The sequence below is a fragment of the Paralichthys olivaceus genome, chromosome 8 (genome assembly GCF_024713975.1).
Source record: "Paralichthys olivaceus isolate ysfri-2021 chromosome 8, ASM2471397v2, whole genome shotgun sequence".
Lineage (NCBI taxonomy): Eukaryota > Metazoa > Chordata > Actinopteri > Pleuronectiformes > Paralichthyidae > Paralichthys > Paralichthys olivaceus.
Window position 1 is genome coordinate 1,093,131 of NC_091100.1, and position 19,474 is coordinate 1,112,604.

At 45.8% G+C, this 19,474-nt stretch overlaps 1 protein-coding gene across 1 annotated transcript; it reads right to left on the minus strand.

The window, feature by feature from the left end:
• Positions 1-916: 916 nt before the first annotated feature.
• akt3b (v-akt murine thymoma viral oncogene homolog 3b) lies at positions 917-18,291 on the minus strand. Its single transcript, XM_020106097.2, has 14 exons — positions 17,830-18,291; positions 11,995-12,508; positions 9,972-10,097; positions 9,772-9,883; positions 8,511-8,655; positions 7,812-7,943; positions 7,192-7,257; positions 7,018-7,086; positions 6,323-6,445; positions 6,093-6,221; positions 5,299-5,513; positions 3,811-3,898; positions 3,186-3,288; positions 917-2,628 (listed from the first exon to the last, which is right to left on the minus strand). The coding sequence occupies exons 2-14, from the start codon at positions 12,038-12,040 to the stop codon at positions 2,543-2,545; spliced, it is 1,440 nt and encodes a 479-aa protein (XP_019961656.1). The 5' UTR covers positions 12,041-12,508; positions 17,830-18,291; the 3' UTR covers positions 917-2,542.
• Between the last annotated feature and the right edge of the window lie 1,183 nt (positions 18,292-19,474).

Consider the following 19,474-nt stretch of genomic DNA (forward strand, 5'->3'; position numbering starts at 1 on the left):
TTGTGTATATTTAGACATTTATTTTATTTTATGCATTTATTAATTTTATCCGTGTTGCTGATGATGATTCTTGAAAATATAAACAAACAGATAAACGTGAAAATAAATCGAAATGTTTCTTTTACATGTGGTTTTTTGTCTTTATATTAAAAATTGATTTCTTAATTGTTGTTGTTTCTATTTATATTTACACATTTCTACATGAACTATTCTTTTACGTGTTCCTCTTTGTTTCTACATTTATTTTCTTACTAGAATTATTTTTTACGGCACTTTGACTCCATACTTGTTTACAGTATCTGTGTGTGTGTGTGTGTGTGTGTGTGTGAATATTTCTCGACACAGACTTTTTACTTTTTACTGCGTTTCACTTTCTACGCACAAACAGCACGTGAACAAAATTCTCCGACAGCACAAGATGACACCGGGCGTCAGGAAAAAAGAATTTTCCAAACTGTCGAGCGACTGTAAAACTTTAAAGACGTGGAAAAACGGAACCCGAGGAACGTGAGCGGATTCTAACTCGGGTCGAGTCGACAGTTTCTCCACAAACTTCAGATCTTAAAAGTTTGTTTTTAACATCTTTCAGATTTTCTGCCTCACACTTAGAACAGACTGTAAATAAAGATGGACGACATGACAGATCCCTGAAAGTGAAGCCAAACAATCGCCCCCTGGTGGGTGACTGCTGTAAAGCGTGTCTCCTCCATGTTAGCAGACGGGACATGGACCAAACTAAAGACTCAAAGATGTTTCTGATTTCAGGTCGTTCTTGTCTCACGGATGTTTGTTCAAGTGTTTCTGATCGGTTTGGTTTTCACGGGCTGAGACGCCACGAGATGATTGACAGCTCGGACTGACGCCTCATTGGTCGAGTATAACCTCGATACCGCAGCTCCACGCTACGATTTGTATATTTTTGCTTCTTTGCTGGACGGTGGGACGACGTAGAGACGTGTCTGTGTCCATCTTTATTTACAGTCAGTGGTTTTAACACACGACAGACGGGAGGACACAAAGATCCTCATGAAAACATAACGGAGACGTTGACAAACTAAATGGATCAAGACGTGTTCTGACGACAGGAAGGAAAAGCTTCGGAGCAGTAATGAATCTGAAACCGCTGAAACCTCACGCACACGCGTGTTGTGACGGTGTGTAAACAGACGACACAGACGAATCTGAGCTGTTCAGAGAAAACTGTAGACTTCAGTCTGATCAGTGCAGAGATCCTGTTTCCTGTGTGTGTGTGTGTGTGTGTGTGTGTGTGTGTGTGTGTGTGTGTGTGTGTGTGTGTGTGTGTGTGTGTGTGATGACAGCATAATGTTGACCCCCCCCCCATGTCCCACATACATACAGTACATACATACATTAAGTCCCGTTTCCCTGTGTAAACATCCATTCCACTAGTCCTACAGCTACGATGAGGAAACAGAAGAGAGGACGACGAAGAGGAGGAGGAGCAAGAAGAAGATGAAGAAGAGGAGGAGGAGGAGGAAGAGGAGGATGTGGAGGAGAAGCGGTGAGAAAGCAGAGAAAGGCCTCGTTCCCCTGCCGGCTGTGGAAAGCTGGAGCGGTTAGCTGAGTCTGCGGTTGTGCTCTGTGGCGCCTGAGTGAACTGTGCAGTTTCTGGCAGTTTAGTGTTTCCTGTTTCAAAATAAAAGAACAACTTAAAAGTAAAGCGCAAGTAGAGAAACATAAAAAAAAGAAGAAAAAGAAATGGGTTAAAGAAAAAAAACAAGAGAGCAAAGTATTAACACTGCAACGATGAAAGGAATGATACAGACTCGTCCTTTCTCCTTTTCCGTCTTTGTTTTTCGGTTTTTCTTGTTTTTTATCTATAGACAGTGATTTCCATCGCCATGGGTTTGGGGAATGTGCGCTGCCATGGCAAATGTATGAGAAAGAAAATCTCTTTTTTTTTTTGTTTGTAGGTTTTTTTTTTTTGTGTTTTTCTTTTTTTTTGAGTGAACCACGAGCCATGCACTTATTCTCGACTAAGAACGACCCCTCACGACCCAGAACCCGCCCGCCCTCTCCCAGAAAAAAACAAAACACCCTGTCGGTATGATACGAAACATCTGCACACGTAAGGCAACATTTTTGGTTTTTTTGTTCCCTAAAACGGCTCTTTCAAACCAAGTGCAAAAAGTCAAAAGAAGAAGGAGAAGAGGAGGAGGAGGAGGAGGAAGAAAAGGACAGAAACAACAAACAAAAACAGATGAACGCCACCTGGGTCGACAACTTAATACTGACGGAGAGAAAGAAATAAATAACAAAAACATTGCCTTCTGCAGTAAATTGCGCTGAAAATGTAGGAGACTTATTTTTTAGTGTGGGGAGACCGGCTGGAGTCTCTCCCACTGTGCAAAAACCTCTTTTAAAGTCCCTAAAAAGACTTTTCCCCGTCTGCGAGGAGGCAGAGAAGGAGAAAAAGAGGGGAGACTGGTTTTCTTTTTTTTCCTTTTTTCCTAAAATGGCTACGTGTTTTCCTCAAAATGGCCACGAATGGGGACGACACTGGCTGGCTGGGCCGGAGCGCTCACTCCCGCCCGCTGGCTGAGTAGGAGAACTGTGGGAAATGAGGCCTCCGCTCGTTGTCCGCTGCATCCATCCCGTCCTCATCGTCTGCAGAGACAATCAGACGACAACACTTCAGTTGATGACCAAAGAAATGTCACGTATACTTCCTCGAAACTTCCCGACAGAAATTCTCTGAGAATAATAACATGACAAAGTTATTTACAGAGATTTGGTGTCCTTAAAGGATTCAGTGACCTCTAGTGGAGAAGTGGCAGCTGAACACCCTTCACCCTTCCCTTACACACTGGACCCTTAATGTTTCACCACTTTTATGGCAAAATAAATAAAACAACCAGAGTGTTCGAACGTCATCACAGGAAGTCGGAAGCATCATTTAGATTTACAGGTTTTAAAAACTAAAGGTTGTTCACATCGCTAAAAATAAATTGCTAATATCTCTATCAGAGACGTGACAAACTGGAAAACTCATTTCAGAGTGTGACAGAAGAAGAGTCAAATGAACATTAATATAACGACGACCTGACTCAACCTCGTTTTTAAAATTTCAACGTATTTAAGCCTAAAATTCAAATCTTGGACTTTTGAGGACCCTGTGTTTGGTGCGGATTAAAACCAAATTGAGGATTTTCAGACGTCATTACATTTTTCTGGCGGAGTGATGGTGATGGTCTGTGCTGTGAACTCCTCGTCGAAGTAGCGCGTGTCCGTCTCCGAGCTGACCTGGGGCTGGAAAGGTGGGACGAGCTGGAACAGACAGGAAGCAGGTGAATAAACCGCAGATGAAGAAGTTATCGTTTTGTTTCTGTGCTGAGTGAAACATGTCTGACTTTCATCCACATCAATAAATAAAGCTCACAGGTTTCATCTGACCTTCTGAACCAACAATTTTAAAATCTCATCAGGACTTTCCTGGTAAAATAAATTAAAATGAATAAAAACAAAACAACTAAAGTAAATGAACTTAACAACTGAATTAAAAATATCTGAAGTGGTTTTGCAGGAAGGAGCAAAGACTTTGTCTAGTTCAGAGAAGTTCAACAGTCCAGTTACACAGAAAGAGTGAACGAGTCTGTTTATTGGACACGGACGTGTTTGGAGGTTTTATAAATATGAGCTCTTTTTTCTTTGCCTGTCTATTTTGGAGTTTTCAGCCAGACGTCTTTTGAGAAATGAGGTAACCCTGATCCCAGAATATCTCAGGTACACTGTCTGAATAAATTACAGCTGAAGATAAGATGACGCCCGGCAGCTAAAGCCCGCTCTCACCTTCTTGTCGTAGACGTCCTGCCAGTCGATTGTGCCAAAGAAACTGTGTCGCATGATCTCCTTCGCGTCATCCGGTCCGCCGCCCAGTCTGCCAACGAACGCAGGGAGAAGAAGGAGAAGACGTTGAAGTCAGACATCAAATGCTGCTCGAACAAAGTCTCCATCAATGGGACCAGAATATCCACCTGCTACTTATCCCAAAATAACTTGGAGGGTGAGCGAGTTCGCTGCGTGAAGCAGGAGTAGCCTCTTTACGCCGTGTTCGTCGTTTGAGACAGAAAGGGCCTCAGGGATAATCAGAGCGGGAAATAAACAGCAGCCGCCAGCCGCTGTCGCCTAAACAGCGCATTTACTGAATAACAACATTTTTTACTTCCTGCGTGTCAACAGGCCACGAAGGACGACCTCTAGAAATCTTTGTTTTTATCTGAGCTGGGGGAGATTATGATTCCCATCAGGCCCTGGTGCAACACAGTGCCCCCAGGAGGTGACGTTCGCGGTCAGGGCGAGAGGTTAAAGATCTGCAGCTGACGTGGAGGGATGGAGGGATGGAGGGATGGAGGGACGGAGGGATGGAGGGACGGAGGGATGGATCATAATATACAAACACGTCTTCTATCTTGACGACCACATTTGTTTCCTTTGTTCAAAAAGGTTTAGTGGGTTTGTCGCAAACATTTCCACTTTTATCAAATAGAGATGATAAGAAACAAGGAGAGAGAGAGAGACGGGGACGAAGTCACAAGGCCAGACTCGAACCGGAGACGTCCTAACCCCTGACACCACCTCGTGTCATCAGATACCGGACGATCATTAAGTGAAGTTAAACAACAAGTTAAAACTCTGGTGTTGGTGAAGGCTGTGAATCTTCCTCTACAATCCCATTTAAATTCCAATTCTTTCTACCTGTTCTCAATGAAATCTTAAATAAACGTGTTATTATTTCTTTTATTGTGACGGCGTGTGAAACCCACTGCTCCTCTGGGTCTTGTGTAACTTTCCTATTTCCTGCTCCGGCTCCCTCACGTGAAGCTGTGTGAGGATTTCTGAATGAGCAGGAACTTCTACCTCAAACGTCATGAACTAACACCAGAGGTCGGGTTTTTCAAGTACACCCGGAACAAACCTCCAGAGACTACACAATGGAGCTCATCAGGGTCTCGGGGGAAGCACATATCTGTCTGCTCAGGAGGTAAAGCGCGTCATCCACCAATCAGAAGATCAGAGGTTTGATTCCCGGCTCCTCCAGCCTAAAGCCTAAATCGCCCTCGACAGCTGCGAATAGAAGCTTTGTGACTCGAAAAACCCGTAATGATGCTGCATGTTTGTTTCTTGATTGTGGCCGAGGTGTTTGACTACGTGTCTCTGGCTCGAGTCTGGTCGGGGACGTTTCTTACCCAACGTCAACGTTCTCTGTCTCCTCTCATCTCGGCACAATGTCACACTTTCCTGGTGGTAGTTTGTTTTCTCTGTTTTCCGTGTCCGTACCGTTTGTTGGGGTCCTTGATGAGCAGTCCCGACAGCAGCGACTTGGCGTCGGCCGACAGGGTTCGTGGGAACTTGATCTCCTCCATGAGGATGAGCTCAAACAGCTTCTCGTGGTCCTGGTTGTAGAACGGCAGCCGGCCGCACATCATTTCATACGTCACCACGCCCAAACCCCACCAGTCCACCGCCCGCCCGTAGTCGTTGTCCTCCAACACCTGATGACAAGTGATAGACATATTATTACTATTATGATTAACATGAGGTTCACATTACATTCGCTCCTCACTGCTCGTTTCCTAATTAACTTTCCCTTTATTTTTTTAATATCTAAAATTAAATTGTGACTTAATATTCAAATCTGTTTTTCAACATTCCCTGAGAGTCTGTTGTAGTAACCGGATTTAACCATTATGCATCTGCTGATTGATTCAAACATCAGACTGAGGGAATTCTTAAAACCCAAGTTTCTCTTTCGAATCCTCTTAATGTAGAAAAAAACAAACATCACAAGCTTCACCAAGATCCACTTTAGAAGAAGTGAAATTAGTTACAGACGTTCCACTAAAGAAAACACGCAGCAGCAGCTGGAGGAACTGCGTCTGAAGGAACTTCCACTTTGGTTTTAACGTGCTGCGGTTGGTGGTCGCTGCTCTGTGACAGATTCAAACACAGTCTGACGTTTGTGTTGAGACAAACGGTGATGAGGGGGAGGTGTGTCTGAATCACGACTCAGTGTAAGAAACTCCTGAAACAAACATGCATGTTGCTGCTCTGTGTTGGCTGTGACCTCTGACCTCAGGAGCCAGGTATTCTGGTGTTCCGCAGAACGTCTTCATGGTGGCAGTGTCGGTGATGCCTTCTTTGCACAGGCCGAAGTCGGTGATCTTGATGTGACCGTCTTTGTCCAACATGAGGTTCTCCAGCTGACGAGGAGAACGAGTGGAATATGAAAAATGTCTCTCACATCCAATAAGTTTCCGTACGTTTACAGACGTTTACGGTGAAAACGGTGGACGTCATTTACCTTCAGATCACGATAAACGATCTTGGCAGAATGTAGGTAGTCTAGAGCTGAGACGATCTCGGCGCCGTAGAAACGGGTGCGGTCCTCTGAAAATACTCTCTCTCTTGACAAGTGGAAAAACAACTGCAAAAGAGAGAAAAGAGTGATCACATCTCAGGACGGACGTTAAAACCAGGTCTTTGTAACTTATAACACTGGGCTGAAGCAACAGACAAAGAAGAATAACCACCAACCAGTTGAGTTTCAGGCTACAGACATTTTAATTCCAGACTCATATGAGGTCAGTGTGACCATTGACCTTTGACCACCACTGACGTTTAATCAGTTCCAGTGACAACTGGTCAAAATCTGAAACTAATTCTCTAAAAACAGACCTGAGACTTGAGATATCGTGTTCAAGACATGATGTGTGAGGTCAACGTGACCTTTGACCGCTCACCACCCAAATCTAATCAGTTCGTCCACGAGTCCAACTGAACAGTCTGAACTAGATTTAAAGAGATTCCCTCGAAGAGTTCTTGAGAGACAATGTTCACAAGAATGGGACGGAGGGACAACCTGAAAACAAAACGTCTTTGGCCTCTGAGTGTCGCTGGCATGACAACGTGCAAAACAACCTTCGACCACGGTGATTGTAAACTTTAAATCACAGGAAATAACATCGATGCCATCGTCAGAAACAAGTGAGCGCTCACCTCTCCTCCGTTGACGTACTCCATCACGAAGCACAGCCGATCCTTCGTCTGGAACGAGTACTTCAGAGACTGAAACACATCATGTAAATACTTTCTCACAACTGCTCCTTCCAAAGCATCATGTAACTGCCATGTACTTCAGTACTTCACGAGAGCCGCCACAGTGATACTCACAGTTAGGAATGGATGCCGGGTATTTTTTAATACTCTACTTTCTGTTAGTGTGTGAGCGACTTCATCCTGCGGTAAAAGAGAAGAGTGATCGGTGAGGAGGCGACAGCAGCTCGTCTGCGGCCAGACCGTCAGTTTCAGTCTAAAGGTCGAGGATGGAATTTGAAGTCGCTATGACGACAATCAGGAAACTGATTCTTAGAGTTACATGCCAAGAGTCAGACACTGGAGGAATTTCAGTTCAAATTTTAATTTCTTGAATGATTTGATCGATTGTCTGTCATTTCCATCCAGTGACAAAAAATAAAGACATTAACGTCGGATGTGAAACTGGTTCAATGTGTGCAGCACGTTTTTTAATAAATGGTCAAAACAAATATTTCTTTTTAATGATCATTATAATTATTATTCTACTGCACATAATACGTGTTTGCATCGTCTCTACTTGCAGCCACGACTGTTACGTGTTACGCTGCAGTGAAAAAATTAGGTAACAGAGTAAAAAAACGTGACGGGAGCAGAAAACAACAGAGGGTGAATATAACTTTTCAAACCAGAGAGAAAAAGTTCCACAAGCAGCAAAAACAACAAATAGAAGCTGATGAAACAATTAAAAAAAAGACCTTGGCTATTATGACTTCTTTCTTCAGGATCTTCATGGCGTAGTAGGTGCCGCTCGCCTTCTCCCTCACCAGAATGACTTTCCCAAAAGTGCCTTTGCCCAGAAGCTTCAGATAGTCAAAGTCATTCATTGTCTGGACAGAGAAACAGAAGTGTGGTGTGAAGGAACCAACACTAACGACGCTCACACTCTTCACTGTGACGTCCAGCGTGGACACTGTCACGCTTCAACCTTTTACTTGTGTGGCTGAAACATTTTGTGTTTTCAGACGTCGCTGTGGTGACTCTACTGTAACTGCATCATATATAGTATTTGTGATATATCTGCAATCTAATCTCTGCGTCGAAACAGGCGCTTCAACTTTCTTCCAAAGAACCTAAAGCACCGCATATTGTCTCTCCCTCAACCAATGACAACACGGTGTCAGCCCCCGGCGAGAGACGGTGGTGAAAGAGTGAGAGAAATGTGGACGAATAAATAAATAAATACAGAAACCGCTGATAACTAGGGAGAATCGTGATTTCTCTTTTTTCCAGAATGGTGCGGACGTAATATTTACACTTACATTAGACAAAGAACGACGGGAAATATCATCAACACGAAAACGTTGAGGTGATTTCAGTTGGTTAAACAAACTGGAATAAATATTTTAAATGTTTAACTTGATCGACACAGAGGCGAGTGATGAGCTGTCCGTCACCTTTCGTTTGTAGTGGCTGATGGACGTGTCCATCTCCTCCTCGTTGACGTTCTCGATCTGGGAGGTGGGGCTGCACAGGATTCCCTCCTCCTCCTGTTTGGCCAGAGACTCTGCGACCATCTGAATGGCCTCGGCCCACTCGTCCCTGCAGGTCACAGAATCAAACACCAGCAGACGTGCGTTATTGCAAAAATGTGGCTTCAGACTTCGGTTAGAGGGAAGTTACTGTTTTCACATATTCACACAAAGAGACGTCCGCTGAACAGGAAACACACACATGATGTCACCAAAGACAGTGAGGTATGATCATGCACAACCAGACGACTGCAGTTTACACTGGTCTGTGTTCCGCCGTATGGGAGAACGCAAACATCCGAGTCACAGGCTCCGAGTTAAACTTTGGATAATGTCCGAATGAGCCTACGTGAGAATAAAACAAAAACTCTGTGGTTTCCACAGCAGAACTCATACGTTACATCCTGCCTCTGCCTGTTTCTGTATTTTCTCAGACAAAGTCACAAAAGGAGACGACGTGCATGAATCAGAAAAACATTAGGAAACAAGTCTTAATGCAGTTATTGTACATACAATAATATTAATGATAAATAAAACAATATATATTATGTTGTGTTGTGGAACGAAACAGTTCGACAGTTGGCGTCCAGCCTCAGCTCCACACCCCTGCTTCCTGTCTTTCTTCTTACTGTGTTGACTGAAGAGAATTTAACACAAACAGAGAGCCTGGGATTTATTTTGTATTTATCTGCCTCTAACGTTTGAGCTTTCTGATGTATTGGTGGTCAGTCCAACTCCTTCTTACTCTTTTATTTATTATGTCAAAACACAAGTAGCCAGCGGACACTGGTGTGAGGAGAGCAGCTGACGCGTCTGAATTAAGAAAATAAAACAAAACAGAAAGACGCACAAACTCAAAAAGCCTGAAACCCGCCGACGACCTGAAAACTTAATTTAACTTGAGTTTCTTGAGCTAAATGAATCCATCACAGAGTTTCTGCAGGTTTCACCAGTTCAAAATCTAAGACCTGGTTCATGTATAAGTATTTATTTATAAATATTCTTGCAGTATTGAGTAGTGTGAAGTTCTTTTCCAGTATTTATAAGCACCGCCATTTTTTTAAATGAAACTGGAAAATTAAGTTTTGTAAAATAAATGATTTTTTATTTTTAAATCACACGATTTATTTGTCTTCTTGTTGATTTATGCCAAAGACCGATGCGTCTCAGGAGGACGGAGGCTCACCTCTCGTCGGGCGTGTCCACGTGAAAAGTCCTCTCGATGACGGTGGTCCACTGCAGACAGCGGATGATGAAGGTGTTTGGCTTGGGCCGCTCCGTCTTCATCAGCTGACATTCTGGAAGTCACACAGAGCGACGGATCTGTAGACATTCATTTTCAAACGTTTATAAATAATGTGTGACGATACGATGTGAGCGGCTCACTTGCTACAGAGAAGTTGTTGAGCGGATAGGCCAAGTCCGAGTCCTGTGGTTTGTCCTTGTAGCCGATGAAAGAGCCGTCCGACTTCAGCAGGAAGTAGCGCGGTCGCCAGTTCTTGATGTACTCACCTGGAGGGGGGGAGGGGACACAGACAGGTCACTCACCTGTGTTCAGACCTGATTATCATTTTCATTATTTATGTTTTCCTCTTTAAACAAGAGCGTTGTCTTTCAGTTTGAGAAGACTCGTCGATTTCACATTCATTCGTTCTGCTTGAGCTCAAAGTGTTCGCAAGTTTCTCAAAGATGGTTTCTGTCTCTTTAGGTAGTCCTCATCACATTGATGTTTTGTTTTTAATTTGTTGATGTGAAAACAGGCTGCGACGTCATGATTGACAGCTGAGACTGACTCATGATTGGTCGTTACCACAGCTCCATCCCACGATCATGAAGGCACAGACTCCAAAAGGAAAAGATGGCAGCGTTTGTATCTCAGATACTTTGGCTACATTTTTGTACAACCAGAAAAAGACAATCCACAAAACGTCAACATACAAAAATAAAGCCTGCTGTCAAAAACAAGCATTTTGCACCAGATTTAAATTTCTATAAAAAAAAACATCCCAGACGTCCCAGAGACACGTTCAGGGCAGTTTTTCTGAGACGTCTGTTTTACTGGGGACTGAATTATAAGAGAACACAAAGGTGCAATAAACAATTCAGGGACTTGTGGGGGCCAAAGAGGAAGGAACCAGAGTGTTAGGTCATCCTCTGTATGCTCATAGTGGCGCAGAGAAACTTCCCCCAGTGTGCCAGCCAACAGCTCTGAGCAGACAAACACACCTCCAGCACACACACACACACTAACAGACACACACACAGAAAGCAGTGTGGGAAACAACACAACAGCCAAGTGCGGCTCGGACTGGGCTGCAGGCCGGCAGAGCTGCCTTCTCTGCTCGCAGGTAAACAACCATTGTTTGGAAGAGCTGTTCTTCAAACTGACAGCGCGGCTCAGGCCATGTCCACACTGAGCGGGACAAAAACTCCTTTCAACAAAAAAAACCTTCTGATCGACTGCATCTGAAAACGCAGGTTACGTTTATTCACCGTTCCCAAATGATCCTGTTAGTTTGCTCAGATTCGTCGGCCGCTGTGTGAGAGTCAAGCAGGATTCCTCACCAACCTGAATCTGTTTCTGTCCAGTCATTAATCATCGTTCCGTTTGATCGACGTCACAGTGCAGCAGTGCATGAACTTCAATTCCCCCGATTTCACAGGTCGGATTCATGAGCCACAATCATATCAAGTGTTTCATAACCACCAAGATCCAAAAGTCCCTTAAATACAATCGAGCATCAGTCCTCTGAACGTGTCTGATCAAGATCCATGAACTGTTCTGAAAAACAGCTCACGATATAAAAGAAAGTGAATCTGGTCGAGATCCACGTTAAAGATTTAACGAGTTCGTTCTTTCCCTGTGTTTTGTGGGAATGCGTTTTACAGTTTGTGTGTAATCCTGCACACAAACAAAGTAGAATGCTACTCAGGAGGACACAAACCTTATGAAGCCACATTTGAATTCTCTAGATCTCGGTTTTTATATCGTACGATAAGATGTGACTTTGTAGAACTGGTCAGTGCTGGTTACCGTCTCCGTAACATATTCTGATGTGCGTGCTGCTCATGCTCTCGTCAATAATGTTTTTACCGTCCACACAGACAGTCAGACGTTATACTTTAAGCTTTCACTCTTCAGTCTTTTTTGCCCGTCACTCAGAATCTGCTGCATGTGAGAGCGACGATCCAGCGCGTCCACATGCACGGAATGGATTCTGTGGGAAACGCCGCGGAGAAAGTGAAACAAAATGCCTGGATCTGCCCATTTATCGAGATTCTTTCCTGACCAATTCCATATCCCTCCACCAAGTTTGGTGACAATCCGTCCAGTGGTTTCCTGCTAAAACGTAAACATGGCCTGGGCAGGGGGAGATATAAGAGACGACCACAGCAGAACCCTCCTCACCTCTTTTCTGGACCCAGCCTTCCTTGACGACGTTCTGGTCGCTCATGGTGGCTTCTCCTGGGCGCCTGCTCTCCCAGTTCTCCCAGTGTGGTGGGCGTGAAGGGGCAGCTGTTGGATGGGCGGCGGGACAGCGGGTTCGGGTGAAGCTCAGTCAGCTGTCCGTCTGACCGCTCGACCTCCGACCTACCTGCGCCCGCTCTCTCACCTGACCTCAGATCTGTCGTCTGTTCTAGGAGTCTGAAGCTCCTCTGTCTCTCTCTCACTTTGCCACGATCACGTTCTCTTCCCTCCTCTCGTCCCGCCGAACCAACCTCACTTTCCTTTTGATGCTTTCTGTCTTTCTCACCTCTTCTAGTCGTTACTCCCCCCTTCTCTCTTTTTCTCTCTCTCTCCCTCCCTCCCTCCTTCCTTCGTGCCCTCTGTTTCACACTCCCTCACTCTCTCCAACTTCTTCTTCTTCTTCTTCTTCTCCTCCTCCTCCTCCTGTGTTCAGGCGCTCCGGTGGTGAGTCAGCCTGGAAGGAAACGGAGGCAGAGAAAGGAGTAAAAACAGAGAGAGCGGGTCAGTGGATCGTTTCCCTCGTCGCACAGCGAACACAGCAGGTCACCACTCATTGTTCAGAGCCTTCACACACTTCCTGCTCCCTTACCTCCTTCTATCCTTCCTTTGCTCCTTCCACTTTCATTCCATCCCCTCTTTTCCCCCTTCTTGAGCTCACCCCTTCACTAGGCCTCACTTATATCTCTTCATACCCTTCACCCTTTCATATTTTCTCCCCCAGTCCCTGTTTCTTCTCTAAACATTTCCTTTCCCAACATTTTGCCTCCTCTTCTCCCTCCTTCGTTTCTTCTATGCCTCCTTTTCCATTCCTCCTTAAAATCGTTCACATCCTGCTCATCTCTTTACTCATTAATTCCTTCTGTCGTTCCATATTGCCTCCCCCATTTCCTTCTTTTCCTCACTTGTCTGTCATGACTTAACTTCTTTTCCGTAAACTTTTTTACTTCCTTCCTTGACAAGGTCTTTCACCTCTGTGTAGTTCCTCCCTCTTTCTCACCTTTTCCCTTCCCTTACCTAAAATCTTTCCTTCCCCCTTTTTCCTCCTCACCTCACTCACCCTAATATTTCCTTCTCCCTCTCTCCCTCCCTCCCCCATTTCCATTTATTCCCCATTTTCTGTGTTGACTTTAAGACTTTTCTGTAAACTTTATACCTCCTCATCCTCTCCTACCTTCCTCCCTCTTTTTTCCACCTTCTCTTTCCCTCACCTAAAGTCTCTCCTTCCTTTATCCTCCTCACCTCAGTACCTTCTCATTTTCTCCCCTCCCTCTCTCCATCAGTCCTTCTCCCCCATCTTTATAACCTTTTCATCATTCTTCCTTCCTCCATTACCGCCCTTCCTCTCTCTTTTCACACCATCTACCATTACCCTGACTCCTTTTCTCTTTCCCTCCCATGCTCCTTTTTTTCATTTCCTACCACCTCTTCTCCTCCCTACTTGTCTGGCTCCCTTTTTCCTTCCCTTGTTTCCTCCTTCATCCTCACAGAATTCCTGCACCTCCCTCCTTCAGGAGGCTCCTTCCTTTCCTCTTCGCATCGTTGATCCCCTCACATCCTCCTGTCCTTCTATCCCCCCTTTGTTCGCTCCTTTCTTCACTAGCTCCTTCTCTCACTCCCTCCTCCTCCCTTCTCTCCATCAGTGTTTCACAAACTACTTTTCCCTCTTCTTCCCTCTCCTTCTCTTCCATCTTTACGTCACACCTTCACTAGCTCCTACTTTCCTTCCCTTCCCTCTTCCTTTCCTCCTAACATTTGGTCCATCTCTTCTTCACTCACTCCCCCTCTCTCTGTCACTCCTCCACACCCCCACAGAGAGGGTCAAAACAAAATAGACAAATAGAGTTTTACAATAAAATGTTAAAAAAATAAATACACGTCAATGAAACAAACAAAGGGACGATGATTCAGGGATGATTCAGACGCTGCACGTCTCATACATACCATGTTTTTTATATTGTACTGATGTCATTTCATCGTGACATCATCATGACGCCATTAATACCACATGATGACGAATGATTGGTTCATTTAGAATAAGCTCTAGATTGTGTCTCTAATTCTATTGGCTGCTAAATTTAAATCATTACTTCACTATATGACGTCATTTCGAGATCTTGTAAACTCACTCAATCATCCTATATGATGCAATGGTTCCTGGAAACCTGACTTCCTTTTCTCAGTTCTTCGTGACCTCATTGATCATCTGGAATCACTTCCTGATCAATTTCAGCTTTTCAGAGCTTTGTGTGTTTTTGCTGTTAATATTTTTACGATTTCGACCGATTTAGTCCAAAGATTAATCATCATCTGGATCTTTATCGAGGGAAACAGGGTGATGTTAAATTCCAGGCTGGTTCATAAAGCACGTCGCCTTGTCAGCCGTGTCACTTCTGTATTTAATGTATCTCGCTCGGCCCCCTGCACACAGACGGGACACTGAAGAGGTTGCATTTGCATCATTTCAAAAACAGAGCAGATAACAGACCCAGGGCCCCGCTTCACCAGACGTGCAGGCCGCGCTAAATATCAGAAAATCTTTCAATAATCAAAACAAAAACCCAAACACGCTGCATGTGATGCAGGTTAATCACTTAATCGATCCAACAGATACGCTTCTTTTTGTTTAGAGTCATTTCTTCGGTTCCTTAGTTTCTATGACAACAAACTGGACTGTCGGCAGAGAAAATGTCTGAACGTCACAATGGGCAACTTTCATTTGCTGACGGCTAGTCGATTAATCAAGAGAATAATGGGCAGAATAATTAAACTAAAATCAACCAACACATTGTAATTCTCTAATTTGTCAGTGAAAATTGTTTGAGATTTTGTCAACATCTGTATCCACGAGCAAGTAACAGGCTCCTTATCAATACTCAGGGTTCAAAACTCACCTCCTTCAACCCCTGTCCCCTTTCTCCCTCATTGTTGATTACCCGTTCCCTCCGTCTCTTCCCTCACTCCTCTCACAACCTTTTTACATTTCTCCCCTACAAACATCCTCTTCACCTTCTCAGTACACATGTCCGTCAAATGCCCCCTCAAGCACAGACAGACAGCGACGTGTGAGCGCACCTCTGTTTTACCGCAGTCTTATTTCTTATGTTTCCAGAGTGCAGATCTGCTAAAACTTCTCTGAAGCTGAACACAACTCAGTCATTGAGAGATCAAATCAAACAATCAGGAGACAACAGTGCAGCTCAATATTCAGCAGCCAGAGAGCTGACTGGGTGATCGTCTGTGTACATATCGAGGGAAACATGGAGTGAATCTGTTTTAATGGAGGACAAGGACACTGAGAACCAACAGCCCCCAAAATCAACAATTGAACATCAGGACTGTCTTCAAATTCATTCTTAAAACGCTTCAGACAAACATACTCTGATTTCCAGTTGCAGTATTTTAGGTATCAGAGTTTCAGGGCTCGGTGAACGGTTCCTCAGACCAATCACAGGAAGTAGAGACCGCACTAAACAATAGAAGAAGAAAAAGAAGAAGAGGAAGTAGCTGCAGTCTTCACCTCCAACAATATAATGTTTGAACCACGAGGACGCTCATTTGTTGCATTCGAACTAGTGTGGAGTACTGCAGTACTGTAGTACTGTGGAGTATTGCAGTACTGTGGGGTACTGCGCCTGAAGGTGCTGATGCTGGGAGTGATACCATCGTGGTGTTACCATGGCAACCAAATGAAGCGCTTCATTCAAACAGAAAGACTTCTACTCGCCCCAGTGACAACACGCCGACGTCAGACGCACAACGTCTACAAACCAGTTTCTACGATGAGGAGAGACAGAGGTCTCTGTCACGTACAATATGAGATTTCTAAACAGCTGAATGACACAGAGGGAGAAAGAAGCAGCGTCCACACCTGTTCAAAGGATCTTTAACTTCTGTTTCCCGGAGGTCAGGGCTTTTCAGGCTTTAGCTGTTCGACACTTGTTCACGACGTGAGCTGCATATTGAAATGTCGAAGACTGTACGCGCTGTTCAACAAACTTCCCAGCGAGGCCGGAGCAATACGTCTGCACGAGTGAAGATATCGAGGTAAAGAAATCTCGTCACGCAGAGATTAAAAAGAACAGACCGTGTTCCTACGTTAGAGTACACGTTAGGCGAGAAAAAACTCCCGATATAAATATATAAATATGTAATGGTGTCAGGTTTTAAAAACAGAATCATTAATTTGGAGACCAGATGTTGAGATCACATAATCATGATACGATTCTGTCAAAGAACAACATCAGACTGCTGCTCTGCCGCTGTTCCTCATGAATTTAAAAGGAATCCAGCGACAGTGTGTCACATCACATTTTGTTTTTTTAAATATTTCGTCCGCACACGTCTGGTACTTTTCTAAAACCCCTGTATGTCTATATTCTCCTTCTGTGATTGGAAGGTGTGACACAAATGTTCAGTCGTAGCTGTGCCCCAGTGAGTCATGAACTTATCACGTATCACAGAGAGGCCTCCCTCATGTGATAACCTCCATGTCCTCCTCCTGCTCCTGTTTAACAATGAAACATGTCTTTTTTTTTTTTATATATATATATGGAAGTGTCCTTCGAGCTGGTTTTTTCTCCAGCAGCATGTTTCACCTCGTCGCTGCTCATGTTTCCTGTATAATTGAATAGATGATGAGTAAAGATGACATCCCTGTGAAGACTGTGAGTCACAGTGAGACAGTGAGGATGGAGGGAGCTGCACATGTTGTGATATGGTGGCAGACACATTCTCCATCAATGGGGGGGGGGGGGGGTGAAACAAGAGTGAGCCCCCAATGACAACAAAAACAATGGCTGACAGGAGCAGCCGCTTCCAGGGAGCCGGTGCAGAGCTGCGGCCCTCGGTGCTCCTGACACCCCCAGCCCCGGCAGGCGGGCCTCTGGTCCCCGGGCCACGGTTCGGGTCCAGCCCCGCACACAAACAAACAAACACCGACAACAACAGCTTTTGTTTCAAGGGCGTGTGGTGTCATTAACCGTTACATAACTACATCCGCTCGCTGGGCTCCATTATGGTTTAATGGCGAGTGAGATGTCTGGCGGTGCCTCCCGGTACCGATTAGTCACCGTGAGCGGCGGCAGACCGGCCCGGTGAGCAGCAGCAGCGGCGGCGGCCGGCTCCGGGACACGGTGGTGTGCGGCGGGCCGGTGTGAGGCGGCTCGGCTGCAGGAGCCAGGGATGCTAGCGGGGGGTGCTGCTGCTGCTGCTGCTGGAGGGGGGGTGGGGGTGATGCTACAGCTAACGTTAGCCGGCTGGAGGCTGGTTAGCATAGCAGGCAGGCGGCGGGGCCGTGCTCATCGTCTCGGGGGTTTTATTGAGTGAACCCGGGCAGGGACGCGACGCTTCTGGAGGGACCGGGGGAGGAGGGGGGAGCGGAGGGAGGTCAGGGTGGGGGAGAAAACAGGGGGAGGTTGGGGGGGTGGGGGGGTGTCGTCCATCGGGGAGATGGGCCGAGGCCAGACGGACACGGTTCCGCTCCCTCCCCTCCCTCTCGCTCTCTCCCACGGAGGCGGCAGCATCCCGGCGGCGCATCCCTCCCAGACGGGCGGATGACGAAGCAGCAGCAGCGGCGGCGGCGGCGGCGGCAGCAGCCCGCTAACGGCGGCTAGCTAGCGTGCTAACCTCCGCTCCCACCCGGACACGAACCCGCTCCCCGCGCCGCCCCGAAAGCGACGACCCCGGCCCCGCTTCTCCTCCTCCGCCTCGGTCCCCGCGAAACACCCTCCACGTCCAGCCCGACAGCGTGAGAGCGGGTAATTAGAGAATATTCACCTGGTGGTCGAAGAATGACGGGGATGCCCCCTCCTCCTCCTCCCGCTGCTCCTCTACGGGCACTGGAACATCCGACGGAGGACCGTCCCTCAGCGGCGAACACGGGAGGAGGACAGCGCTGGATCCATGGCCGCCGGTGACCGTGAAGCCCGAAACAGGAGGCGTCTTCTGCGGGTGCGTGTCTCTGTGCGTGCGGGTGTGTGTCCCGGACAGACTGCGGCGGCTCGCAGACAGACACACGGACGGACAGACGGACCCGCTCGGCTCCTGCTCCTCCGCAGCTCCGCCAGGAAACGTCGCTTCGCTTCGGCTCCGCGTCACGTTCACTGGGAGGACTCCTGCTGCGTTCAGGGGCAGTCGGACATCACAGCACCGGCGACTCAACGGGACACATTCAGGGGGGGGGGGGGGTCACTGTGTACATGACGCACACGCACGCACACACGCACACACACACAGAATAACTAAACAATAAGTGTGCGTGTCAGAGCTGCAGCTAACAACCCCCCATGTCACCATTACTGCCTTTGTTTGTCTTTATTTTCTTGTATTTTGTATTTTAAGTTTTACTCTTTAATCTGCTGCACCATCAGTTTACAGACAGTTAGTCTAATACACAACTTTGTAAAGCTTCAGGTCTTTATCTTTAAATCTGTATTTATATTCGGCTTCAATACTCTGCCTCCGTTACTTGTGTCTGTCAATCAACTGGCACTTAAGATATCTGCACATTACTTCTTTACAGGGACAGATCTGTAGTAGTTCTTTTTGTGTGCTACTGGTATCTATCTATCCATCCATCTATCCATCCATCCATCCATCTATCCATCTATCCATCTATCCATCCATCCATCTATCCATCTATCTTTTTATTTATTCATTTCATACTCTGTATTTTATGTTGGTCTAAATCAGGGGGTCTCAAAGGGGGCAACAGGTAGAGAGTAATTTATTTTCAGTATAATTTCACCCATTAGTAACACACTGACAGAACGTATGATTATCTTTGTCTTGACTTTCATGAACGTCTTGTAATAAAACATCTAAAACCTCAAACCTTGTGAAATGGGGTCTAAAGCATAAACTGTAAATTAAAGGTTCAGTGTGTAGAGTGTAGTTTCCCCCTGGTGGCCGGCTGCAGTATACATCATAGACCTCTGTTGTGTTGGTTGGGTCAGGACTTTCTCTGGAGTTTATCTTTCACCCGGGAAGACACTATGAAGAATCTCCGGAGCATTCAGGTGAGGCAGGATGTAACGCACAGATTCTGCTGCGCCGATCCCGTGTTTTTGTTAACAGCACACTGACGGTAGATGACGTCTTTGTCGTTGTCTCATAATAACAGTTGTAGCCTTGTTTTACGTTTGATCTCGATAAATGGATTGAATCCTTTCGCAGACTGTCGCCCACACTGAGTCTGGTTCTGCTGTCTTTTCTGTCCACAGTTGTTGTGGGAACCTTTGGGGTTCTCTGTAATATTGTCAGATTTGGAACTCAATATGTAAAGTGCCCAGAGATAATGTATGTTGTGATTTGGTTAAATTCAAATAAAACTGAACTTGAGCCCCTGGTGCCTTGAGGGCACAAGTTAGTGTAGGAGCTGGGAGGCAGGACTTTTTGGGAAGAACCTGAACGCAGCATCTCT

What these genes read in the sequence shown, in the direction of transcription:
- akt3b (XM_020106097.2), bottom strand. Translation starts at nt 12,040, where the DNA reads ATGAGCGACCAGAACGTCGTCAAGGAAGGCTGGGTCCAGAAAAGAG. An exon ending in GTGGACACGCCCGACGAGAG is followed by an intron (nt 8,656 to 9,771) that starts GTGAGCCTCCGT and finishes TGTGACCTGCAG; the next exon opens with GGACGAGTGGGCCGAGGCCA. An exon ending in CAGAATACCTGGCTCCTGAG is followed by an intron (nt 5,514 to 6,092) that starts GTCAGAGGTCAC and finishes ACTTGTCATCAG; the next exon opens with GTGTTGGAGGACAACGACTA.